Raw genomic sequence first — 27,909 nt, 5'->3', positions numbered from 1 at the left:
TGTAAGATATATAAAGTCAGATTCACTTCCTTGGCTATCCTGTGGCATAGAACTAGTGCTAAAAATGTTCCACCATATTTGCTGACACTTGAAAGCCCAAGCAGCGGCATCTAAACTTAACATGTTAGGCTCTGGACAGAGACATTCTCACAAAAGTAGTGTACCCAAACCCTCGTCTGGCTTGGCCTGTCAGTGGAGTTGCTCTGCATATGTGTGTCCATTATTGCATGTTAACAACTACAAGGAGCCCTAGTGAGTGCTGGGCTCCTGTTGGAGAACAGATGCTTGTGAAGCTTGACAGCCCAGTAGAGGGAGGCATGAGTCCTGCTGCAGAATCCCACTAAATACATTAAGAGTAAAATAAAAGGGATGAGTCCTGCTGCAGAATCCCACTAAATACATTAAGAGTAAAATAAAAGGGATGAGTCCTGCTGCAGAATCCCACTAAATACATTAAGAGTAAAATAAAAGGGATGAGCAAGTTTTGTTAACCATAACAGATCGTTAAAACATTTTTAAAAACTTTTTTTGTAGTCTCATCCATTTAAAACAAAGGATTGAAAATAAATGATTGTCTTTGTTCAGAAGCAGTTTCAAGAAAAACAAAGAGATGTCAACAGTAATTAATTTTTATTGTTGAAGTTTACATGATAACAAGTAATGGTAACAACATTATAATTCAACATAATCATTCATACAGTTTAAAGATAATGCTCTATACACAAGGAATTCAAAATAAAATGCAATTTTAACAGTTTTGAAACAATGCTAGTCCTTTTCTTTTTTTGGACTTGTCAATAGATAAAAATCAAAGCTTACACAAAGTTTGAACATAGACACTAACATATGATTTAGATACTTCATTTTGAAACCTCACAAGGTTCATTGATTGATTTGAAAGACAACATCAAGTAACACATTCAGGTATAGTGGTCAACAAATTATTTGAGTTTCAACAGTTGATACTTTGAAACTGTTGGCTTCCTTCAATCATAAAAAGACTGAATATCTTAATAGATGAAAGCATACAGTGCATCTGTTAACATGTAACTTTTGAACTGTTTGGGGGTACATTAAGATTCTGTTAAGAACATTTTCTATTTACACAGAATTTAACTCAGGGGTATTTGCAGAAAAATATGGTAGCTATTTTAAAACTAACTTATTAGAAATTAAACTCATGAATCCACATAACTTGACATATTTTCCAAGGAGTACCAGATTTACTTTCGCATTTTATTTATGCAAATTATTTTTAAAAATTAACATTCATTAGTAAATGGGCAATGCTTTAGGCACATCATTATACAAGAAGTGCTTTTAAGGTTATTTTAGAAAATCAGACAACAAGGAACAAATATTATTGAGGTGCACATGGCTATAAAGTATTACCAGAATTTAAGCTTTGTAATTAATGAAATAGTAAATGCCATCTTAACTATGATATTTCTTAATGCCCCACAATTGATATAAGCTTAGACAGAAACATTTGTAAAAACACTTTGTAAGAGTTTAGTTATTTCTATACAAAGAAGTGATTCTCAACTTGAAATCCAATCTAACTAGAGTGCAGTTCTTCAACTCTCTTCACTTTTAATCTTGAGAAACCACTGAAATTAAGACAAGTTTAACTGATTTTAGACAAGTCTGCATTAAAATTAAAGAAAGACAAAAAATGCATTTTTCATTCTACATACTTACTCAGGATTTTTGCTGACTTGTATATATTCATCTACATATTCAGATCTGCCAAGAAGCTCCACGAAATCTTCATCATGAGTTATAATTATCAACTGAAAATGCCTCTGGCTTTGACGTTCTTTGATCACACTGCCAAAGAAGTTTTAAAAAAATAATAAATTGTTTAGCAAAGTCCAGGTTTTTAAAATAGAATAAATTTGTAAGAGCTACTCAAATGAGATATATTTTGGTGGTCTGAAAAAAAAACATAGCAACATTGTGAAAAAAAATCAAAGAATAAGATGAATTTTTTATCAGAAAACGTGCCAAGAGGGCAAGTCCTAAGTACTTTTCAATTCCACATCTAGGGCTTTTTTTTTCAATCTTTCAACAAACTGACCTGACTAAAGCAATGGCCAGGGACTCAATGTTGGCCCTATCCAAGTTAGTGGTTGGCTCATCCAGTGCTAGAATACCACAGTTAGTGCAGAATGTTTCTGCTAGAGCTAGGCGAATGACGATAGAGGCCAGGACCTAGGAATTAAACAGATTACAATTAAAGTAATTATCTAGTAAACAAAAGGACTACTATTGTATAGCTATTAAAAAAGAGAATCAAAGCGAATGAGATAAGAAAATTTCAAAATATTTCCTGATGTTACAATTGGTAATATTAGTTAATCAAATACAATAAAATAAATAAAATACAAATGACATTTGACAAAATCTCATTAATAGAGTCTCTGTTAACACCAAAAAATTTTTAAATAAAAAGAATTCAAACTTGTACATTTAGTGAATCATAAGTATTACTTTTTTTTTGGCAATTGTTTCTCTTTCACTTAAAATGCTTCGTTGATTTTAGGATATTAGTTTCAGTTTTTTAGATTAAACTTTAAATTAACAAATAGCTATATAAAGACATAGAAGTCTGTTGATACAACACATAAACTTTAAAGTGTTTTTCCAAGCAACTTCATCATAAATCTTTCATTTGGTTTTGTGAAAGGGAACAAAAAGTAATTATCTCAGAAGTAAAGACTAAATTCTATTTAACTTTGATCATGGCAGTTGTTTTTAAGAAAGAAGAACCAAAATTTGGACCTAAGGTTCTTGTTTAAAAAAAAACAAAACCTTTACCTTCTGACCAGCACTACACCTGCCCCTCATGTCCAAGTCAATGCCATTTCTTCTCATGACAACTCTGTAGTTATAAGTACGTCTGTTCTTCATTGCACCAGCTGTTGTTTCATCCACCTCAGACTGGATTAGAATAGTTTCGATATCATTGCCTCTGTAGGTATTTTTCCACAGCTCTTGTATAATGACATTAATTTCTTCCATTTTTGCTTTGTGATACCTGATAGAGTGAGTGTAAATAATAAGTAAATAGAAAGTAAAATTTACAGTAACTTTTCTTTTTATAGTAGCACAAGATATGAAAGATAAGATATGTTCAATTTTAAAGCTAACTATATATAGCATGTAAAAACAATGTATATTTTAATAAGAAAAAAGTAAAAGAGATTTAAAATGCAATAGTGAGAAAATATTAACACATTGTAAAACTTTTGTTTAACTATTTCCATTGTAGCAGTTAGACTAGCAGGATTTGTTTTAGACAAGAAATGAACAAGAATTAACAATATTCTAGGCATCAAATTCAGTACAATATTCTTCTCCTCCCACCTTCCTTTGAAAGGCAACAGAAATCTCAATGTTATACAGAACATGAAGGACATTTACTCACATCATGATTGCTTTATCCAATGCAGAGTAATATTTCTGTAGGTCCATGTTTACAATTTCTGTTGTTTTGATCTCAATAACTTTAGTTTTGTATTTCTTTTCAGCTTCCTTGTACATGTCAGAGTTTAAATCGTTTTTCACAGACTTGATTTGATCTTTAAAACCTTGCTGCCTTCCAAGGGCTGTGCTTTGCTTCTGGTTGAGTTCTGTCTCCTTTCTAAGCAGAGCCTGCCTGTCTTTTTCTAGCGTCTTAACATCCAGCCCTCCAAGCTTAGTCTGCAGCTCTGCGATCTTAACCTCCAAGCTTTTCACCTCTTCTTCTTTGTTCCGTAGAAGCAGAATGTCCTGCAGCTCCCTCTCTCTTATTTGCTGGTTGCTGATTTCATTGGTGATTTTCTTCACAGCGACACTCAGCTCTTCTAGTAACTCTCCTTTCTTCAGCTTCTCTACATCTAGTTCTTTCTCTTTTTTAAGGCAAACCTTCAGCTTGTCTAGCTTTCCAGACTGGTTGTAGTTCTTGATCTCTGTGTTCAAATTTTTCACAGATGTCCCTTTGTTCTTCACAGTCTCCACATCTGCCCTGGCATTTTCCATCATCTTGTCTTTACTGTTAGTTACCTCCCCTTTCTCCTCAAGTAATTTTTGAATCTGGCTATCTATAGGCCTGATCTGAGATTTGGCTTCATCTATGTCTCGTTGATAGTTTTTATTGTCACTTGCTAAGGTGGTCTTTCGCTCCTCTAGTTTTATTTTCTGCTGCAGTTCCCCTTCGAGGCCTAGTTTCTCTGACTGTAAGCTATGCACTTTACTTCTTAGTTTCTGAGTTTGCTCCTGGAAATCACTAAGTTTATCTCTACGGCTGTCCAGCGTACGGTTCATGGTATCCAGCTCAAGCTGTTTCTCTTCTCTTTCTTTCATAACTTGCTCAATCTGACGGTTAGAGCACCCACCTAGCAAAAGAGCTCTTTGGGCTTCTATTTTTCTCTCCAGTTCTCTAACTTCTCCCCTTCGTCTGTCCATGTCAATAATGTCAGGATGAAAACCTTTGGCTATCTGCAAGTCAGTTTCTTGTATGCTGACCTCGTCCTCTTTAGTTTGGATAATGTCCTTAATACTCTTCAATTCATCATCTAACTTTTTGATTTTTGACTTGAGTTCAGGAATGTCGATTTCCTTCAAACTGACAGACTTTTCTTTCAAAGGTTTCAACTGCATGATAGCATCATATTTTTGTTGGTACTTCTCTACGTCTTCGTCAGCTTTCTTGATGTTGATGGGAACTTTGCGGAGTTGTTCTTGGAGCTTCAGTATCAGTTCCCTGACTTCCTGAGCTTGTTGGAAGCCTCTAGTGCACAGAGGGCAACAAGGATTGTTTTTCTCCAAGTTTCTGATATATTTTTTGATCATGTGATCTGCTCCAAGAAGGGAACCTTTTTCTTCCTGTGCTTGAGTCAGATTTTTCTGGACCTGTGTAAATATTTTAAAATCAATTTGTAAACTAAACCATAAATATAAATAAAACTTATTGTTTGTGCATTTAAAAATGTTAGTTCACAAAAATGTTAATGTTTACAAACTATTTTTTAACAGCATATAAAGAATTCTTAACTTTAAAATGAAAATACATATTAATAATTTTATTTCGGTTCAAATGTGGATTTTCATTTTCTAAAGTTGATATAGATAATTTTGTAAAATATTCCCATACTTTTCTACGACTTTTAAGCATTTTCATTCAGTGATATTTATAATAAAAAGAAGATTTTTATGAAAAAGCTTAGATGTAAAGTGTAAAATTGAAAATATACAAATTTAATTAGTTAAAAATATAAATTATGACCTATTATAAACAGTTTTTTTCATTAAGTACATAGCCTTTTAACATTTCTGTTGACCTTCACATTGTTCATCATTACTATCAAAGGCCTGTCATTTCTCACACAAATTAAATGTTAAATTCTAGAATCTGCTAACCTCATTAAATTCCTCATCCAAATCTTGACTTTCACAAACATTGTAAATCTTATCTTCTAATGTTCGCAGCTCATCTTCCTTCTGACGCAACTGTGTTCCTAGAGAGTTTTTCTCAGCCTGCTTAGAAGATAGCAGAGTTTTCTGTTTGTTTAGCTCCAGGTTGGTTTTCTTGACAGTTTCTGTTTGATTGCTGGCAATAACAGAAGAAAGATTTTAATTATTCAGAACTTTAGGTCATAATTAATGCATCTTATCTTCTTATCTTATATAATACAGACGTTACTTCAAAAAAGAAGATGATTACGTCCTACGAGTCATGCATTTAGTCATGCATTTAGTCATGCATATTAACCAATGACTTAAATTCTGCCAAGTCAGTGGTTTTCCTGGCTAGCTCAGGCAACCCATTCCATGCTCTAATAGCACTAGGGAAGAAGGAGTATTTGTACAAATTTGTCCTAGCATATGGGACGAGGAATGTGCCTTTATCTTTGTGTCTTTCAGAGTATTTTATTAAATTTTGTTTTTGTATTTGAAGATCATGGTTCAGTGTTTTATGTATTATTGCTACTTTACTTTTGAGCCTTCTGTCCTGAAGGCTTTCTAAATTTAGTGATTTTACTAAAGGTGTTACTCTAGTCAAATGTGAATATTCGTTTGTTATGAATCGCACTGCTCTATTTTGTGTCTGTTCTAGTTTCTTAATGTTTTCTTGAGTTGAGGGGTCCCAAACAGAGGATGCATATTCTATTATTGGCCTAACCAAGGTTAAGTAACATTTTAGTTTTATGTTCTTATTTGATTTATAGAAATTTCTTTTAATAAATCCTAATGCTTTGTTTGATTTTTTTGTAGTTTCGTCAATATGTGGATTCCATGATAGTTTTTCATTTATTATAACACCTAGGTATTTTGCGTTTTTAGTCTGTGTTACTGGTTTGCCATGAATAAGATAAGTGGAATTAATTTGTTTTAGTTTTTTTGTTACTCTTAACAACTGACATTTTTCTGGGTGGAAAGACATGCTCCAATTTGATTCCCATTTCTGTAATTCATCTAATTCTCTTTGTAAAATATCTGTGTCTTGTGTTGTTTTTATTGTTCTATATATTATGCAATCGTCTGCAAATAATCTGACTTTTGTTCCTGAAGTAATGCAATTTGGTAAATCATTTATGTAAATTAAAAATAGTAGTGGACCCAAGACTGTTCCTTGAGGTACACCTGAGTTTACTGTTGTGTTGATTTAGAGCCATTTATTATTACAGTTTGTTCTCTCCCTATCAGAAAGTCTTTAATCCACTGATGCAGTGGACCATTAATGCTGAAATATTTTAATTTTTTAAGCAAACTATGGTGGTGAACTTTGTCAAAAGCCTTAGAAAAATCTAGTAAGATAGCATCTATTTGTTCACTATTATCTAAACCTTTTGAAAAATCATCAATTAGTCCTATTAGTTGTGTTTCACATGATCTATATTTCCTAAAGCCATGTTGGTATGGTGTGAGGACATTATGTTTGTCTAAGTGGTTTATGATGTTGCTACATATTATGTGTTCTAGGATTTTACATGTGATGCTAGTAAGTGATACTGGTCTGTAGTTTCCTGGGTCAGATTTTTCTCCTTTTTTAAATAGGGGGGTGACATTAGCTTCTTTCCAGTCCTTTGGTACTCTGCCCTGGTTAAGTGAAGCCTGAAAGAGTATTTTGAACACTGGGGCTAGCTCATTACTTAGTTCTTTGAGTAATCTAGCTGGAATACCATCAGGTCCAGAAGCTTTATTTGGTTTGGTGTTGGCTAATAGTTTTTGAATTCCATTTTCTTATACTACTATAGTGCATAATAGAAAAATGTTCAGGAAAGCAGTTTAAGAAAACAAACCTTAAGAAATAAGATTGAATTTTGTGAGTTTATTCAACATGGAGAGCTTACTTCTCAAAAACTTGAACTTTTTTTTAACACAAGTAGATTTAATTTACAGATTGTAAAGAGTCAAATAATAGGGACATAATTTGTTAAAAAACAAATAGCTATACATTTTAGAGATCAAATATTGTTTTGAAATGGAGTGCCAATTTATCAGCCTAGCAAGATTTAGATAAAAATAATAAGCTCGGATCTATAGATTAAAAGAATTTCATGTATTAGTGGGTAGACAAATATTGAACAGCACTTTGTATTGCAAACTCACAAAGGCAAGGGATATAGAATTAGCAGTCAAGCTATTGAAACAATAATATCTAGATCAAACTACCAGTATAAACAGTGGGTAAATGCAAACAGAAAATTAAAAACATCTACCTGACAACAGAGCCAAATTTAATAATTCAAATAGGTACTTTAAATAGGTAATGTATCTTTTATCAAACTAAACTTGGTAACAAATATTTGTATATAAAAATAAAGAAAACAATTTCTAAAATTCATCCAAAAGCATCTTAAATGTGAACCTTTCAGAGTGGATCTAAAAAAAATGTGAAGATAGCTTTCAGATCAATTATAGGTAAGAAAGTCCCACTTAATATAGAAGTCTACAGGGCAGGTGACAAGTTTAATCAAGTTCTAGGATCAAGAGTTTACTTAGATGCTATAATCTTAGCATAATGATAGAAAAAAAAAATGTAGCTTGCTATGGATTATCCTAAAATGCTTATCTCCAGCAGGATTCAAACTTATGGACATCATCATCAAGGCCAGATTCTTTACCTCCTAGTCCTGATTTGTCTGTCTGTTATTTGAACTGTATTGCCTTAGTTTAAAAGGTACAAGCTTATAAAATACTGTAGTGCTGTAGCTATTGTAGGCTGACTTGACGGTTAATTATTTTTTTATGAAGACTTTAAGTAGAGAGAAAAAGTCGACACTATATTTATTTTAGTGTTCAATATAAAAGATATTTACAATATTATATTCCTAACTCAAGAATACCTTATGTAATCACTGACAGCTTCTCTAAGATTATCCAAAGGAATGTGTCCCAAGAGACTGACTATACTATCCTCATGGAGCTGTCTTAATCTCTCAATGGTAGATTCCTTTTCCTATTAGTAGAGAAAAACCACAGAATTTGTTTTAAGGTAAAATCAGTAGTACATAGTCAATTTTAAATATCATGGAATGGTTGGGCAGAGGGAGACAAAAAACTGTATTTTGTTTGGCTCATCTGGAAGGGTTAGGCCAATAATAGAATATGCCTCCTCTGTTTGGGACCCCTCAACTTAAGAAAATTAAGAAACTGGAACAGACACAAAATAGACAAGATAAGGTAAGAAAGGACCAAAGATTGTATGCTCGAAATTTCCACAGGTCAAACCCTGATCAGGCAAATGTTAAATGCCTGTCTAGCTCTATATCATATCCTTTCATCTGTTAAGATTGTATAAGTTGGAAAGGGGAGGGTGGCGTGTCCCTTATCTTTTAAAAATAATTCCCATATTTTGAGCAAGTTTTGGTCATGTCTGCTGTCATGCTTGAATGGGTAGAGACATTTGCGACTATTTGTATCTGAAACGTCCAAAAATTAAAATTTAGCTGATGGCCTATTCTGCATCATTCGGTAGTCTGGAAACTTCTTCTGGTACATCATGCGTTTTGTTGCCTGATTTTTTTTTCCATTCCTTTCTATTCTTGACCATCCCAATCTGCCATCCATTCCTTATAATTTTTAAAATGCTAAGAAATTAAATCTGGGTTGAATATTGGCAAATATCCTTATCCACTTATTAGCTATTAAAGAAGTGAATTGATGAAATGAAAAGTACTAACCTAATTTTGCAATAGAGACTCTAATAAGCATGCATAAATTATTTGGCAAACAAAAATGCTTAAGTAAATTATCAAGCAATCAGGCTTTTTGATAATTTTGTCTTATAAATTTACTTTGTAAGAAAAAAGGTTTTAAAACTTTTGTAATATTACTACACTTTGTAATTACCTGTTGATTAGATATCAGCATATCTAGCTGTGTCTGAACAGCTGACTGTTTAGTGAGACGGTTTATCTCAGTGCTTTGGAAAAAGAAAATGTACTGTGAAAGAAATGGTCAGTGACTAAGATAAAGACTCTAGCACAAAACTCTATTCCTATTTTTGGTCTTGTTTGACATTAACATTGTTGACGCATTAGAAAGTCATTAGCATTGTTTTCTATTTTGCCTAAATGTTTTAAATTGCTTTAAAATTAACATTTTAAATTTTACATTGCTTTTGTTTAGAATTTACTTTAATGGGTTTCTCTTTAATGTTTTTTTTATAATATTAAAATGGGATAATGGTCTCAAATTTTCCATTTCATTAGTTTTTTCAATGTGTTGTATAAACATTGGGGGCTTTGTGGCTGCCCTTGAATTCCAAACCAAGGGGTCATGGGTTTAAATATTAGTGAAGACTAGAATTTTGAATTTCTGGGTTTTTAGGGCGCCCCTGAATCGATATCTAATGAGTACCTGGCACTACTCAGGGAAGTAAAGGCCATTGGTCATTGTGCTGACCATATGACACCTCGTTAACTATCAGCCACAAAGATAATAACCGATAATCATTTTAAATAAATTGCTTTCATTTGGATAATAAATTTGTAAACTGCCTAGATCTTTGTGACTTGGAAAAAATGTTTCTTCCATTGTCGGTGTTTTTTATTTTCATAGTCCAAAATTAAATTCGTAACTCTATAGCATTAATCTGAATTATAATAAATAGAAATGCATTTCCCTTTGCTTCGACACCAAATTTTACATTTTGTAACAAAAAATTTATTAATTATAACATGGTAATGTACTACTAACAGGTAAAGTGCATTTTTCAGTAAGACTAGGCAAAATACTTTCAGACATAAAGAGTTAAATACTACATGGTACAAATAGGTTAATATTTACTTCAGTTCACTTATAGAAGCATCCAGTAGTTTCTTTTGTTTATCAAGGGAGGCTATTTCTGCCCTAGCATCATCTACATTCAAAGACGCTTCAACTTCATGCAGCTGATTCTCCTAAAAAAAAGAACAAGACTGTTTTTTACAAATGTTTTTGTTTTTATTTTACTTATCTGAAAATATTTTATTTTTCCATTTTCTTTTTGTACAAAGTCTAGGAAATAAAATGATTATCTATTATCAATAACATGGACAGAATGGTATTGAAGTATCAAAGTGTTTTTTTTTGTCACTTTCAATAACAAACATCTGCATCATTATTATCAAGACTATGTATTTAGTAGTTTGACAAAGGATGGGCAGTTTAATGTTGTGAGTTGAAATCCGAGTTAAGTACCAATGAATGCATGGCATAAAGCTGGAAAAGTCAAGGGAGGTAATAGATATGCAAGGCATGCTCATTAGCTTTAGGTCTCAAAAAAAGAGTAATCTTAAGATATATTCCTCAAAAGAGAAGGTATATTGTTTTAGAAAGTATAGTAAAAAAAAAAAAAAGAAAAAAAAATGTTCAATTATAAGATATGCTTACTACACGATTTAGATCTGATTTTAGACTTTCAAGTCGGTCAGCAGATGTAATCATCTTTGTGAGTTTCCTATTAATGTCTTTGATTTCTATTTCATTTTTGGCCTGAAAAAAAAAAGCAAACATAAATTAAATATATTGTTACTACTAATTACACATTTCAGTTTGGCTTTTTCAGCTTTTCCTCACATTGATGTAGTAGCCTCAAGACTAATGATGTTTTAGAATTCAGAACATTGATGTAGTAGCCTCAAGACTAATGATGTTTTAGAATTCAGAACATTGATGTAGTAGCCTCAAGACTAATGATGTTTTAGAATTCAGAACATTGATGTAGTAGCCTCAAGAATATAGATGTTTTAGAATTCAGAACATTGATGTAGTAGCCTCAAGACTAATGATGTTTTAGAATTCAGAACATTGATGTAGTAGCCTCAAGACTAATGATGTTTTAGAATTCAGAACATTGATGTAGTAGCCTCAAGAATATAGATGCTTTAGTCTCAAGATCATTGATGTTTTAGTCTCAATATTCTTGATAGTTTCAAGATTATTGTTAAATTTGTCTCAAAATAATACGACATTATAGTATGGCCTCCTTCTGTCAACATCATGACCTGTGATGTGGCAACGATCTATTGGTCTACACTGCCTACAGGCTAAGACATCGCAGGTAGTGTTCAGGCCTTCTATAACAATTGGCCTGAGACCATTTTTGCTTCTAATCTTCTTTGTTAGATCAAACATAATAATGTTAGGTACGAACCTATAGGTTAAATTATTTTTAGATATTTCTGATATTTAAAACATAATCACATTAAATAAAATGTACCTACTGAATCTTTTAGATTCAAAAACTAGATGTAAAATATATTCAAAGTAGATGGAAAAACTTACTATAGTGTCTTTATGCATTTTCTCTCCATGTTCCAATTTAGTTTTATTCTCTTTTAAAGCATCTATCTTCTCCTGAATTCGATTTTCTTTCTCCTCAAATTCAGCCTACAAATATATAATTATTTTTTCTAATAAGATAACAAAAATATATTCAGCAAGTAAACTAAACTACTAAACGCTCAGTCTGTATTCAATAAAGACATTAATTTTATTTTTTAAAATGTTTCATACTTTTTTTCTTTTTCCAAGCTCCATCAGAGAAGTCAACTTTTCCTTAACAAATTCAAAAAATCTCTGGTACAGTTCATCACTGATTTCTTGACCTTTACTAAAACCTGGACGATATCAATATCTGGTCAGTGATGTCTGATTTTAAATAACATTTAATAGTGTGTATTTGGGAAGTGAAGAAAACATGAGATACAACTTACCTTCAAAGTCATACATGGCTGCTACCTCAAAAATCTTGGCATCTCTTTTTTTTATATTTTCTGCATTTATCTGCGAAAGAGATATTTTAAATATCTTTCGAATAAAGTATGTCTGTACTATAGATATACATACAAATGACCAATTGTAAACTTTAAAAAAAAAATAGGACAATGCTGAAATAACTACAGCAAATAATAACTGCTTCCAAAAGAAACAATGTCAAGATGGCTTAGTTATATGAGTATAGATATATTTAAAAGGATGCCAACTTTGTGTTTATTTATATTACTTTTGTACAGATCATTTTTCATGCTATAAGCAAACTCAATCTCTTTTCTAGACATGATTGTAAGTGGGACTCTCTTGGAAAAGGTTAACATGCTGCTTTTAGGCACAACTCAGCTCAAGTCGGGATTCAAACTTGCGCCCCCTTGATAGGTAGCCAAGTGGTGTATGCCACTCAGCCATACATCCCAGTACCTTCTGACATTGATTCTACCAACACTCACCAAAATAAAATTAGATGAGTGCTTTGATGTGTAAGTCTAGCCGAGCTAATACAAAATCCTGTATACAGTAAAAGAGGTTAAAAGAAGAACTATGGGATAAGAATTGAATGGCTAAAATTATAAGCAGATGTAAGAATCAAGGGGCACAACTTCCTGCTGTGCCAAGGGGCATAAAAAAATAATGATGATGATCAGAGCCACCAAGGTTTGCAATTTACAAAGTAATAAAATCTAAAATGGTGTGCTTATTTAAAAAAAAAATGATTTGAAAAGGCTCACCTCTGCTTCCTTCTCCAGCTTCCCTTTCTCCATCAGGACATTGCTTTTGGTTTTAGCCAACTTGTCTAGTTCACTAACTAGTCTATCTTGTTGGTTTTCTTGCTATTGAAAAAGAAGTTTATATATGTCTGAAATAAGTACACTCATTATTTCTGTGAACAAAAAACACTATTTATTTACTAAGATCAAGTTGTAAAATTGGTATATTTTTACTTCTGTATTATAATCATAACTTCATTTATTTTAGAAGAGTTTTATTTTAAAAACAAAACTTGACTGTATTATGGCTACTCATCTTTAGTGTGTACCAGTAAGTTTTTAGAATTTTAATTTTTGTTATTCACTTGATTGAAATTAATAAGATATAATGTAAAAATTATGGTTCAAAATATGAATTATAACTAGAAATAATGGCTAAAAAAAGAAGGAAATGATACTACCCGGTAGATATAATTTTTATAATATATGCTTTTTTTTAAACTAATACTTACCTCTGAAAGTTCATCTTTCTTTTTTTGAACTTTCTCAGAGAAATCTCTCAGTTCTTTCTTCAGTTCTGTAGTAGAGCCTGTAACAGTACAAATTGTACACAAATGTAACTGTTCTCCAAAGTTTTATTGCCGGTTTTAAATATTAAAGTCAAAACAATTCCCTAGTAATTGAATGCCTGAAAAAATTGAATACTAAGGTTTGTTGACAAAGCTGAGGCCATAATGTATGACCAGTTACATGAGTGAGGAGCAAATATCTTGTAGGGAGAAGCTGCTGTGACATAGATTGAGTAGAGTAAAACATTCAGATCACATTGTTTTATAGAATGATTTTCCTTAATAGTTATAGCAGGAAATGAATACCTGAAATCATCTATTTGTTGATGAATCAGTTGAATCCATGAAGTCAAAAAAAAAAATGCTATTTAACTTATCTTATATTTTACAGACATTACTTCAAAAAAGAAGATGATTACGTCCTATGCGTCATGCATCTAAATGCATGTTAACCAATGACATAAAGCATGCATTTGAAATTAGGGAGTAGATACTACTTTAGAAGTAAAGCTAATAGATTCAAGATAGCCAGATTAGATACTGGTAGAAACCAAGATATACCAAAAACAAAACAAAGCAGCTGTTGAAGCTTCATGTTTGGTAGCACTCAGAAACCGTAGTGCACTTTGCTGAGGACATCATTGGAGCAACAAAGTTTAGTTACTTTCCTTATCTGATAATATTGTCTGTAGAGAAATTAAGGACAAGTTTGCTGAAATACTTGATCAAGTAATCCAGATCTTAAATAATAAGCTCCACTTCTAATATTCTTTTCTTAAGCTTGAAGAAGCTAAGAACATTGCCAACTATTATCTCATAAATTGTACAGCTAAATTACAGATGTTTTTCTAAAAAGTTTCAATGTGTTTAACTCATTCATCCATGCTAACAAGTCAAAATGTTTGTAAAAAAAGTTTGTAAAATGTTTTACATGTTTCGGATGTTTCTTCAGATTCGAAGATAATTTACTTCCTAATCCAAACCTCCTGCATGATGGAGGATGGCAGCGGGCTAGTATGAACCCAGGACCATCGACAAGTCCAAACAGCACACCCCACAACCAGGCAGCCATCCAGTCAATGACTATATTAGCAATCCATTCAATATTCTAATGGAATGTTTCTCTTAAAACATTAAATATTGTCTACAATATAATAAGCTCAAACTAGTTATTTCTGATAGCGGAAGATTTCTTTTTAAAAGTTTTGTGGTGTTTGCAAGTTTACCCCAGTACCTTTGGTAATCAATGACTCATCAAAAGAAATCTGAAGGACTTTATTAACAAGAACAGATGCAAGCTGCACTATTATGGCTCAAGTGTTTCCAGTTGCATCCTGTTCAGTCTGAAACTTTCCAGCTGACTAGTTATGGAGAATTGCACTGATTTTGTATTTTTATGTACATTGTCACAAAATCATAACATTGTAGTTAAACAATAATTAGATTAATCTACTGACTATCCTTCACCATGATTAAGTATAACTATCTTGTGATTACCTAATTAAGATCCAGATTAAAGACTATATTGAATTTTTTTTTATATAAATGAATTAAATTACTTTAAGTATGGTAATTAAAGGTCCGGGGGCTTTAACAAATTCATCACTTATTATCTAATGAAAAATAATAGATGTACTATAATATGATATAATATTATTCAATCATATTAAGTACAGTTAAACTGGCTAAAAAGGCTTATTACAAGAACATTAGGTTAAAAAAAATGGTAATAATAAAACTCTTACCAGTAAAATTTTCCTTTATCTTTTCTTTTAAATCTTTCATACTTTTCTCAATGTGTTCCTTTTCACTGACAAATTTTTCTAGAGGAAAAGAATAAACCAGATATACATGGCTACTCTTTAGCCATAAAAAAAGACTAGACTTTAATAGTTTAATGGGAAAGAAAACACTGAAATTTAAACTCTTAATGCACTCCAAACTAATGACCTAAGTGATCACTTTTCCATGTCCCTTTGGAAGGTCAGCGCATCATAGACTCATCTTTGTGGGAAGAGTGGTCAAGAGGCTAAGTACGCTTGAACTTGGCTTTGCTTGGCTACCTATGAAGGCTCGAGGTTCAACACCCGACTCGGGCAGAGTTATGTTTACTGAGCGCCTAAAGGCAGCATGGAAAACCTTCTCCCAGATAACCCCCCCTCACACAAATGAGATTGGACCATAGCGCTCTGAGCATGCTATAAGCATGAAAGTAGTGCTATATAAAAGCTAAAATTATTATTATTATTATCTTTTCTTGATATGCATTTTTTTTTCTTTCAAAACTTAAGCTTTGCAGGTTTTATCAAAACATACAAAGGTTTTTCATTCTCATTAAATTCTTAAAGAGCCGCGAGTAAACATAATGCTTTTTAAGAGAGCCAGATAAATTAAATTATTATTATCAACTGGAAGACACACACTTCTGATGATCAAGTAAAGCTTTAAATGGATCCCCATGGAAATCAAATAAAATGCCAATTTACTGTTTTATTTTAATAGTAAAAAACATCTTTACAATCCTCAGACAACATATTCCAAAAGTCATCCTTTATGGTCAACTCGCAACTGGCTCAAGAAAAACTAGTAATCCCACCTAAGATATGTGGATGTAATCAAACAAAACCTCAAAGCTGTAGACATTGATGCTGACTACAGAGACATAGCCCTAGACAGCACTATATGGAGAGAGAATGTTATGGACAGCAATAAAGCGTTGGCTTCAGCTACAGAACAAAAAAGCATACAAAACAAAAATGGCTGTACAACCAAAGCAAATGCCACCTTAACCTGTGATAAGCACATTTATGTATTTATGTCTCTATGACTAACAGTTTCAGCTCTAAGCTCTAATGAGCTATACACATAAAAAAGAATAAAAATTCCAAAGTGGAACATACGCTTGGATGTCTGAAGTTTAAAAATTTCATTTTGATGAGTATTAATCTTTAGTAACTCAGCTCTGACAGGTTCTAGCTCTCCATTAATTTTTTCAACACTGTCCACTGAAGCAGCAAATTTTGACTCAATATCATCTAAAGAATTTCGTAGCTACAAAAAAAAGAAAAATAAATAAATAAAAATTCAGCAAAACATAATTAAATTCAACTTAATTTTAGATCTAAATCATTTTTTTAAAGCATGTTTAAATGGATTTCTGCATTAAACACAGTAAATTTTGATTTGAGGCACATCGGCACAATTTAGGCCATGTCGTGCCTGAACACAGTACAGTTTAAATTGAAAAACTCTACCTCTTCTGCCTTTGTTTTGAGTTGTTTTAAATATTCCAGTTCTTTTTTACCCTCTTTGATCTCTTGGTCCTAAAAGTTGAGTTTGTATTTTTTTAATTAACATATATTTTAAATGTATTTCCAACATGAAAGAATGTAAAAAAGAAACAATTACAATTTCCTTTTGAAAATGTATTCTCTAGAAGAAAATATTGAGGCAATGTCACATACCTGAGCTTGCTTCAATTTTTTTATTTCATCCAATACTTTAGTATATCTTGTTGAAGCAAAAATGGCATCAAACTTTTCTTTGACAGTTTTCCCTTCACCTAGTGGCCTGAAATGTAAGATTAGATAATTAGACCAAACATTACATTCTCTTAAATAGTTTATGTCAAAGTAATTATCCTTTTTTTTTAATTACCAATTAGAGTCTTCCTGATGACAAAATATCACATTCTCTAAGACTGCTTTTGACACACCCAGGGCTCCAATCATCTGGTGACAAAACAAAAATAAATTATATTCTATTGTATGGATTGTTGGGAAGATTCTCACCCTATCAGCAATAAACAGCAAGAGTTTCCCCTATCAGCAATAAACAGTAAGAATTTCCCTTATCAGTAATAAACAGCAAGAGTTTCCCCTATCAGCAATAAACAGTAAGAGTTTCCCCTATCAGCAATAAACAGTAAGAGTTTCCCCTATCAGCAATAAACAGTAAGAGTTTCCCCTATCAGCAATAAACAGCAAGAGTTTCCCCTATCAGCAATAAACAGTAAGAGTTTCCCTTATCAGCAATAAACAGAAAGAGTTTCCCTTATCAGCAATAAACAGCAAGAGTTTTCATTATCAGCAATAAACAGTAAGAGTTTCCCTTATCAGCAATAAACAGTAAGAGTTTCCCCTATCAGCAATAAACAGCAAGAGTTTCCCTATCAGCAATAAACAGTAAGAGTTTCCCTATCAGCAATAACAATATATAATAGCTGATGAGAGAAAGCTCATCTGTTTCTGTGGTCCATAGTTAACTTGTGTTAGTAAAATGAACAGCACACTAATTAAATGTTTTCTTTTTTCGTTTTATAGCTGGGACACACTAAAAGTGACTAAATCATAAAATCCAGCCTTATTATATCGAAGATACAGTGGAATCCTGATTATTCAAACATGCATAACTCAAAGTTTTACTTAATTTGTATTATCTTCATTTGTTCCCCTCTTTGTTCTCTTCAAAAAGGTGGACAATTTGAACTAAGTTATGTCCATTAAAACCAATGCACTGCATGCCTTTTTTTTTCCCACCAAGCAGATTTGTGGCATTAACCAGTCCTTCATCACAATGCTATTGAATGATTTCTAACATGGTATTGTGTATCTGTTAATGAAATGAGGTATGTTACATAACATAGACATTAGTAGACTAGTCTGGGACTGAGACTTGAAAATGTACGCCTCTCCTGTCCCTTATCTCTCTCTCTTTCACAGTCATGCATACACTGAACAATAAGCACTACTTTTGTAATTTCTACCACTTTCTATAGCACTATTTTAAAAATTCTAAACAGAATGACAACTTAAAATAAATAAATTATAGCTTTTATATAGCGCTTTTATTATACTATCATGTTTATAGCATGCTCAGAGCGCTATGATCCAATCTCATTTGTGGACCAGTGGGGGGAGGGGGTATCTGGGAGAAGGTTTATTGTGCTGCCTTAAGGCGCTCAGTTAGCACAACTCTGCCCGAGTTGCGTGTCGAAACTCGAGTCCCCTTCATAGGTAGCCAAGACAATCCAAGTTCAAGCATACTTAGCCTCTCGACCACGCTTCCTACTTAATTCATTAAGGTCTTCAAGATCAAATCCTTTGAATAGACAACATATGGCTGCCTGGTCGTGCAGTATTATCACTGGACAGTCATTTGGACTACTTAATGGTAGTGGGTTCAAACCCTGCCCACTGCAATCCCCCATTGCAGAAGGTTTGGACTAGGAAGTAAATTATCTTCAACTCAGAAGGAACATCCGAAACATGTAAAACATTTTACAAACAAACATTTTACATCATTTAAGGACTTAAGGTTAAGGTTATCCATATTCAGTTCTTTCCCATGTGAAGTTTAAAATGTCATAATTCAAAATCACCAAGAGATCCCTTCAACTTTGAATTTAAGTGCATTCCACTGTAGTTCTTTCATGCATCAGGTTATTTGGACATAAAAAAAAGTTCCATTTGATTTTGCTGTGCTAAATAACTAATTGTAAATTATATTTTTTACTAACTTAGCGACTCACTTCAATGTTTAAATCAGTACAACGTGAGGTAGTGGATTGTTTTTCTCCATCAGGTAAGTACCTTGTTAAAACACCATCCAGCGTTTTCATTTCAATTTTTTTGCCCTAAAGTTTAAAATCATAACAAAATGATTCACATACAAATTATAAGAACAGTAACCAAAGTTAGAAAAAGTTAATATGGATCTATACAACCAAAGAAAAAGTTTTAGATAAGAAAAGATTTGATAGGTGACTTCTACAGCCTGACCATCTCAATTAATGCTAACAAGTGATGCTTTCAATCCAATAATTAAACAAAATTAGAAACTAAAAACAGATGAATAAAAATCAACTTATTTAACTACATAAAGATCAAAAATGAAGATGGACAACAAAATAAAGGTTAAACTAAGAAAAGAAAGTAACCATTCTAGTGCATTAATAAAGATGGCTTCTGACCAAGCAAAGCAGTAAAATAAATCACAGCTAACACCCCCTCCCTAAACACTTACACAATGCAACTCATGGTTCTGATGTTTAGGATGATGATGATGATAATGCTTATGTATTTATAAAATAATAGTGAGTATTGACCTTTGTTCTGTCATTTGATGATCATCTCTAAAAGGAACTATGATTGAATTAGAAATTCCTCCTGGGCTACCATATCATCATAGAAATTACTGGCATAAAATATAGTAAACTGTGTTGATCACCAGTCCTGTATGCTAAATAGCTATTTCCCTCGATAATGCCTCATAGAACTGAACAGCAGTTAACAAAGCTATAACTTTCACTAGAAGCAATTAAAATTTTTAAAAATAAATGATCTTAGTTAAAATTTTTCTTTTAATTTTTAATTTTTAAAGAAAACAAAAAGTATTTGAATAGAATGCTGTTAAGATTCTCACCATTTTAAAATCCGAATAAAATTATAGCCTCTATGTAGAGTATATGAATTATTTATTTTTTCAACCAATTTAAATAATTTTGTTTATGTATACATTTATTTGCTTCAAAGCTCTGATTTTTGTTTTATTTTTAAATCTAGACTTGAAAAAAAAAATGTTCATCAACAAAGATACTTAATATTTTAAATCACTTGGGGAAAATGAATGAAGGATGGTCAACAACTCCCTAAAACAATACCCTGTTGAAGAAATGATTGAACGCTACTTCTCAAGTATTTCTTACCATACTCACAGGAAAGTAGTGAAAACATTTTTTTTTCATAAATTGTCAGGTTTTGGATACATAGAAATATAAATTTTTTTGGTTTTGTTTTGTAGTTATGTAAAAAAAAAAAAACTTAAGTAAGAGAATCTATATTCTTACTGTGCTGTCTTTAAGCTTGGAATTCATAGACCTCGTGACCATTAGCTTAGCGCCAGAAACATCTTGAATCATCAATCGGATCTGACCTTTGATCTCTCTCTCTTTGCATAACTAAACAAAAAATTTTTGCTTTGGTTTATATGTAATATAATTTTCTTAAAGATCTATATATAAATCTTTTGTAAGAAAAACTTAGTTCTTTAGAAATGCTCCTGGATGAGGTCAAAAGTCTGTATCATATACTCTAAATAGTGTCATTAATTTCATTTTAATGAGGTTTGACTGAAGTAATTTTGTAAAAAAAATTTTTTTGCTTAACTTTTAAAATTCTTCAATTTTCTCAAAAGCAAATAAAAAGAGAGAGAATTTATTTACCTGTGCAGACATCAATGACTTACATAATAAAAAGAAAACAACATTATTTTCAATTCAATCCTGGGACCTTTACGGTAAAGTAAAATTAAATAGCAATATATGCCCATCACTGTACATCAAATGTATCATTAGCTGTTTCAACTTGAAGTATTCCTATGTTCAGCTTTAAATCAGTTGAAGTATTTGTTAGTACAATATTTAACATGAGTCAGTATGTCAGTATTAATGAAAAACCTCTTAAACGATATTAGATCTGAAACACGGCAGAGAAACTACTGTTCAGCTGTTGAGAAACAATGTAAAAGTGCACTTTGTAGCTAAATTGTTTTCTAATAGATACTCTAAAGTTTGCTACTTCCAATATGGTATTATTAATAGTAATAACAATGACCCATACTTTGATTATGACTCTACTCATAGACAGCTTGACCTCTAAGCTGGTCAATTTTAACATACATTAAGTGCAGTTGAGGGTGACAATGTTAACAAAAACAGCCTTTTAACTTTTAATCATTAATAAAGTCTTGTTTTATCACAATCCCTAGGTTTAGAATCAAGTTAGCTGACAACAAGTGTAATGATCCATGATCCTTTGAGACTTTAAAACAGATTCATGAAGCTTAAAAACTTGAATAATAATAATATGGAGGAGAAGAGTACAATGGACTATAAAACACATCACTAGCACCAGTAACAGAAACCTGAGTGTCAAATCACTGATTCTCATGAAACAAGGTTCAGACTTAATTTCAGGGGATCTCAAACATGTAACTATACACTGTTCATTTCAATATCTAAATTTGTATCAAAAATTCACTAACTTTGGGATCATGTATGAAAGCTGCTCCAGCACCTTTACATCCTGGTGGCATATCTCCAGTTGTGGCATATTTCAAGCACTCAATTATAGTCTGCAGCAAAAAATATCTAAACATTAATTGAAAATGTTATGAAACAAAAAAACAAAAAAAAAATAATACTTGAAAAAAAAAAACAAAGCTTATATTAAGTGTAATTGTATCAATGAGTTTGGATCAGTCATGTAATTATATGTATGACTGACCTAGACATAATAAATCTGCACGATTAGAAATATTTTTACCAATTGTTTTTGTTTAGCTTTTAGCTTTCTCAATGCGCGATGATCCTATCACTTATCTGGACCAGTTGGGGGGGGGGGGAGAAGGGGGTATCATGGTGAAAGTTTACATGATCGTTTTTTTTTTATACATAAAAAAATGTTCAGTCATGGCTCAAGAGTCCTGGAGGGGACTAATTCAACTTATACCACCACATGTCAAGTGTGATTTCTTTCCCTTGTTCAAGATACCAAACCAAAAAATTAATTACCAATACTTAATTAACTAATTGTTTTGGTTTTTTTTATTGGTTCTTAAGTTGTCAGATAAAAACAATAATTGTGCAAAATTTCATCTTAATTCGAGATTGAGTGTGGGAAAAATAACGTACAAACTTTTTACCAGAGTGAGTTGATAAAAAATATTACTAAATGTGATAATATTTCAAATGGTCTATTTCCTAAGATATCCTTAATATTTCAGTAAACAAACTACACAGCAAAGTAGATTGCAGTAAATAATTGTGAACACTAATTATTACAATCTTTTAAAAATTAAATAAATAATATCATAACAATAAGATATTCAAGATTCATCTTATAAGTTTCATAAAACACCTTTCAATTCTGAGCTAACAGAAAAATTGGATGCATCTTAAACTTCATAAAACACAATCATGGTAACCAAAGCAGGCTAAAATTACATTTTCTTTTAGCAAAACAGGATAAAATGGCATTTTCTTTTAATCTCCAAGTGGGAGAATTCCGTTAGACTGTAGTTTAAACATATCAAGAAAAATGGTTAGCTAGTTTATGTATGACTTACAGTTTTGCCCGTGCCATTAGGCCCAAGAATCAGAGTCAATGGTGTAAAAAATTTAAGTGACTGAAAGTCAACTTCATCTGGACCAAAACTGCGGATGCCCTGAATCCCCATTCTTTCTAAAGTAGACATTTCTAAACAGATTCTGTCTCATGGGCTCCTGAAATAAAAATCAATACTATCAATGTTACTTACTACTTTTTTTAAATTATCTAATTTTTAAAGTGTTTTTTTTATGTTGTTTGTTGTCTCAGTCTTTTATAAGTTAAATTTATACTTAAAATATGTAATCTTTTTTTTTTAAAGAAATATCTAGATCTATGACTTGTAAGATAGGTGATTTTTATATTATATATGTTTCTTAAGTAATACAGCTTAGGTCGTATGCTCTATAACAGTGGTTCTCAAACTGGGGTCCACTGACCCTGAGACGACCATAAGGGTCCAAAGAAAGATGAAAATTGTATACCCTTATAATACCTTCTTCGCCAAGAGCCTGTTTAATCGGATCAGATGGTTTGAATAATAACTGGCCCTTCAATAATGTTTAAATTGTCTATTACGAACAATTCTATGACTATTGTTGATGCAGCTTGACAAAACAACAATGACTGAAAACAGTCAGGTGACAGAATTCTATTTTGCACATTGATACCAAATTTACTTATTTTACAAACTAATCAACGTCAGTCTTTCAATTTCTTTACTTCATTACACCATTCAAAGATGTAGGCCAAACATCGTTTTAAAGTTTCCAGCCAATGCCCTGAGACTCTATGACACACTGACATCAGTCTGGTTATTAATCATGCACATTTTATTATTAATTTTTGCATGCCCATCTAACCGTTACAGTATGGATAAATATTTGAAGTGTAAGCGGACATCTGAAGAAGCGCAAGAATACAATGAAAATAGTTGAAAATATGGAAATAGATGCCTTAAGAGATATAATTTAATAATAATATAGATCTAGATCTCTAGAATCTAATGGTAATCATATTTACATTTTACATAGATGATAGTAATGTTCCAATTAAGGCAATTTTAAATATACCATTATCATTATCATTTTTCATGGTTTGTCACCCATAGTATGTGATATAAATAGGGGTGCACCGGATAGTACTTTTTGATATCCAACCGGAGCCAGATATGACCGGATAGTAAAATTTGATATTCGGCCGGGGCCGGAGCCGAATACCTAAGTGTCTTGTAAATAGCTTGTATTGCTGAACACATTTTATGAAACTGTTAAATAACATACCTATATTTGTTGGTATTATTTTTTTTCCTTTTAAATACATTATTGTTTTAAACTCTGTTACTGATTGATTTATTAAAGATTAACAGTATTTGTAAACAAAAATTAATCTGTGTAGCATGAGCATGTCTGTGTGTATGTACGAGGCCACCAACTATAAAGGCTTTGTGTTGGAGGGTCAATGTAAAATATGTTAGTATATATTTAACTAGTTACTAATGTAAATCTCTCATCTGGCTTGTATGGTGGTTGGATGTATATGTTCAAGAATTTCTGACCAACAACTGGTCATCAGACTTGTAATTTTAAGTCCAAAGACTGCTTCTGGTTCAAGGGCTTAATACTGATAGCTGTTAGTTAATAGTTGGAATCTGAAGCGTAGGTCATATATTTATTAATCCATTTGCGGCAAACGATATTTTATTAACAGCAGGAACATCTATTATACCTACTCATAGCCTGAGCCTTAAATGTTGCGAAGCATAGATTTAATTGTAGTCTATGTTTAGATCTACTGTTATATAGATCTAAGAGAATTAGGAAAACCAACTATAGAAAAAAAAATCACCCACACCCTCCTTACCAAAAAAAAAACATAAATAGACTTTGTTTTCGACTGATTGTAACAACCTGGTCTGATAGACGTAGTGAGCCTACACATGTAGTCCTAGTGTAGTGTGTATAGACGATTGTGTTGACCTTCACGCGTTTTTTTTTTCCTTGGGCATAAGCAATAGTGTTTAGTGTGCAGGCAAAAAAGATAACACATTGGCATGGTCAGTCAAGCATATAGATAAATTATATCTGTACCTTAGTTACAGAGGTCAAGTGTTTCTTAATATTCCAGCATATTTTTTCTTTGTTTGCTAGATCTAATTGTGGTGCTTTAGATCAATTTATTTTCTGCCATGTTAAATTTTACTGTAAGGTTTTCCTTTATATATTAAGTCAATAGAATTAAACAATGAAATTAGCTTTCTTTCTAAAGGTTTTAATACATGCACATATTTGTTTTATTTTATTGTGTAACGAACATGTATTCAGCGCCCTAAATGACATTTCTCTCCAAGTAAACAAACTTAGTGTCATCATCTAGTGACCTCTAGACAGTGTCAATATTTCTCAACAATCTGCGTTAATCCATTCTGGCTTAAGAATGGACAATGTCTATCAATACATTGTCATGGATTAAACAAATAAGAAGTTGGGGGTGTTGAGTCTCTTGAGCCCTCCCTTTAAAGATACCCCTGGTCAGTGTCTGTTTGGCTTGTAGTCCAGCCTCCTAATTGAGACTTAAAGTAAACAAACTTATTGTCCCGGCCAATAGTATAAAAGGTGTGGCTTGTGGTCCCCTTGATTGACAACCTATTTCATAATAAACAAACTTACCTTATAGAGATTTTGCTTGTAGTCCCGCCCCTAATAAAAATTCTTCTCGAAGTAAACAAACTCAGTTCCCTCATAAGATGTGACCTCTAGACACTGACACTGGCTTAATGTGGTCAGCTGCCTATCTGTGAACTCAATGTTATGGACTAAACAAACAAAAGGAGGTGGGGGTGCTCATCTCTACCTCTGGAGATATACCCACACATCTAGACAGATTATCACTGTGACGTAGTTAAGGAATATTACATGTTTACTAGACCAAGGTCAACAAAACAAAACAAACAAAAGGAGGTGGGGGTTGCTCATCTTTACCTCTGGAGATATACCCACACATCTAGACAGATTATCACCGTGACGTAGTTAAGGAATATTACATGTTACTAGACCAAGGTCAACAAAACAAAACAAACAAAAGGAGGTGGGGGCTGCTCATCTTTACCTCTGGAGATATACCCACACATCTAGACAGATTATCACCGTGACGTAGTTAAGGAATATTACATGTTTACTAGACCAAGGTCAACAAAACAAAACAAACAAAAGGAGGTAGGGGTTGCTCATCTTTACCTCTGGAGATATACCCACACATCTAGACAGATTATCACCGTGACGTAGTTAAGGAATATTACATGTTTACTAGACCAAGATCAAGACAAGCTTTTAAAATGTGCCAGACATCGCTGCTACGTATGTAATGCGAATTTATAATGTAAAGTCTTATTTCTATTTAGATTAACACGCCTTGTCTTTGTACTAAAAAATATTTGGTGCATAGTCATAGTTTAAAGTTTTAAAAACAAATTCTTTTATTTGAAACAAAAACGTTAATGTATTTCAGAACTGACATTATTGAATCATGTCCACTTTATGAGTATTAGTATATTTTTATTAACATGGAGATTTAGTTTAAATTTTTTGTTGGACATCGTTTATCAGCGTCGACTACCTTTATATTGTTTGCCTTTCGCCTGTGTTGTTTCGATATTTAAGTGTTACCTCCGTTTGGCGTATCTGGAAATGACTTAGCGCGGAGGCACATAACAATATTAATAGACATACAGGTGTAGCTTTTACTATCCTGTTTACTATCCCGTAGTGATATCCGACCGGAGCCGGATAGTGAAAAAGTGCCACATATTCGGCAGAAGCCAGAGCGACTATCCGGTGCACCCATAGATATAAATGTTATAAAACTTAATAAAGACATAAAGATATTATGATATATTATAATGATATAGATAAAGATATATCCAATATAGTTATAATTATTATAATACTTCAGGGTTCTCAGTCTAAGTCACTCACAGTGAGTCACAGTAGTTGGAAGTAGTCCTGAGACTGAGTAGTCACACTGTGACTGTGACTACAAGTGAAGTGTAACTCAAGTAACTGTAAGAGTAAGTTTAGAGTTTAGACCTCTAGACAGTCTTATTAATATTAATATTACTTTATTAGTCTAGTCTAGACTTAGACTCTGTTCTATTCTACTCTCTAAGAGTCTAGTGACATCTAGAATCTAGGGGAGTCTATAATGACTATAATAGTCACTAGATCTATCTAAATTCTAGATCTGGTGGTAGTGACACTAGTGTCTGTCTTATACTTATGGACTAGTGACAAGTCTAGTGTATATTGTTATTATTATTATAGCATTTATATAGCGCTACTTTCATGCTTATAGCATGCTCAGAGCGCCTTTGGTCCAATCTCATTTGTGGACCAGTGGGGGGGGGGGGGGGGTATCTAGGAGTAGGTTTTCCGTGCTGCCTTTAGGCGCTCAGTAAACACAACTCTGTTCAAGCGCACTTGGCCTCTTGACCACGCTTCCCATTAATAATAATGGGTCTCAGCTCAGGAAGAAAAGCGTACAATATATATGAAAAATGTCCAGCTCCTCTACCGCCAAAGCAAAGGCCACCTTAACCTGTGATATTTGTGGACGGGAGTGTCTCTCCAAAATAGGGCTTTACAACCACATGAGAAAATGTGCGAGATGAACCATAGTCGTTCTACGACTGAAGGAGGCCAACAACTATATATATATATATATATATATATATATATATATATAAATTAAATATAATTATAATAATATATTATTATATTATATTTTTATGTAGATCTAATTATTTAATTATTATAATTATTTATTATTATAATAATTATAAAATATAGATCTATATAACTATATTTATTATTATAATATTATTAATATATAATATAAATATTTATTATTATAATTATTATTATATAATTAGATCTACCAACCGGGGCTACCCTACCTACCGGATCAGCACACAGTGGACACACACTTCACACACTGACACTCACACTGACAGTGACTGGTGACTGACAGTGACACAGTCACAGTGTGACAGTAGAATAAATACAACAATAGCCAACGATAGGGAAGATATATTATTTATATACTATAGACTTAGACTTAGATTCTAGATCTATATTCTATAGGGTATAGATAGATCTAGACTTTAGATTTATGATTTAGGGTATTACTATTAGCATAGGCATAGATCTAGAGATCTAGAATCTAGATCTAAATCTTCTGAGTAAAACAGAAAGTGAAAATGTTTGAAAACGCAGAATGACT

General features: G+C 32.3%; 1 protein-coding gene across 3 annotated transcripts; it reads right to left on the bottom strand.

Annotated features, from left to right (window-relative positions):
• Positions 1–613: 613 nt before the first annotated feature.
• LOC106076215 (DNA repair protein RAD50-like) lies at positions 614–27,909 on the bottom strand. Of its 3 annotated transcripts, XM_056038539.1 has the most exons (26): positions 27,588–27,909; positions 26,607–26,690; positions 22,652–22,808; positions 21,569–21,658; positions 20,373–20,483; positions 19,056–19,160; positions 17,183–17,256; positions 16,990–17,095; positions 16,780–16,848; positions 16,426–16,576; positions 15,271–15,348; positions 13,469–13,545; positions 12,978–13,079; positions 12,189–12,258; positions 11,989–12,092; positions 11,758–11,862; positions 10,864–10,965; positions 10,279–10,391; positions 9,340–9,412; positions 8,334–8,446; positions 5,404–5,593; positions 3,431–4,896; positions 2,821–3,040; positions 2,081–2,214; positions 1,702–1,830; positions 614–1,610 (listed from the first exon to the last, which is right to left on the bottom strand). In XM_056038539.1, the coding sequence occupies exons 3-26, from the start codon at positions 22,778–22,780 to the stop codon at positions 1,559–1,561; spliced, it is 3,963 nt and encodes a 1,320-aa protein (XP_055894514.1). In that variant the 5' UTR covers positions 22,781–22,808; positions 26,607–26,690; positions 27,588–27,909; the 3' UTR covers positions 614–1,558. The 3 variants fall into 3 exon arrangements, with proteins under 3 accessions (XP_055894514.1, XP_013092532.2, XP_055894513.1); XM_013237078.2 differs by lacking the exon at positions 26,607–26,690 and having other exon boundaries at positions 27,584–27,909; XM_056038538.1 differs by lacking the exon at positions 26,607–26,690.

Source organism: Biomphalaria glabrata, chromosome 8 (assembly GCF_947242115.1).
Source record: "Biomphalaria glabrata chromosome 8, xgBioGlab47.1, whole genome shotgun sequence".
Lineage (NCBI taxonomy): Eukaryota > Metazoa > Mollusca > Gastropoda > Planorbidae > Biomphalaria > Biomphalaria glabrata.
This window is presented reverse-complemented; position numbering and strand designations above follow the sequence as displayed.

What these genes read in the sequence shown, in the direction of transcription:
- LOC106076215 (XM_013237078.2), bottom strand. Translation starts at nt 22,780, where the DNA reads ATGTCTACTTTAGAAAGAATGGGGATTCAGGGCATCCGCAGTTTTGGT. An exon ending in CTTTCATACATGATCCCAAA is followed by an intron (nt 20,484 to 21,568) that starts GTTAGTGAATTT and finishes TTTTTTGTTTAG; the next exon opens with TTATGCAAAGAGAGAGAGAT. An exon ending in CCAAGCTTAAAGACAGCACA is followed by an intron (nt 19,161 to 20,372) that starts GTAAGAATATAG and finishes TTTAAACTTTAG; the next exon opens with GGCAAAAAAATTGAAATGAA.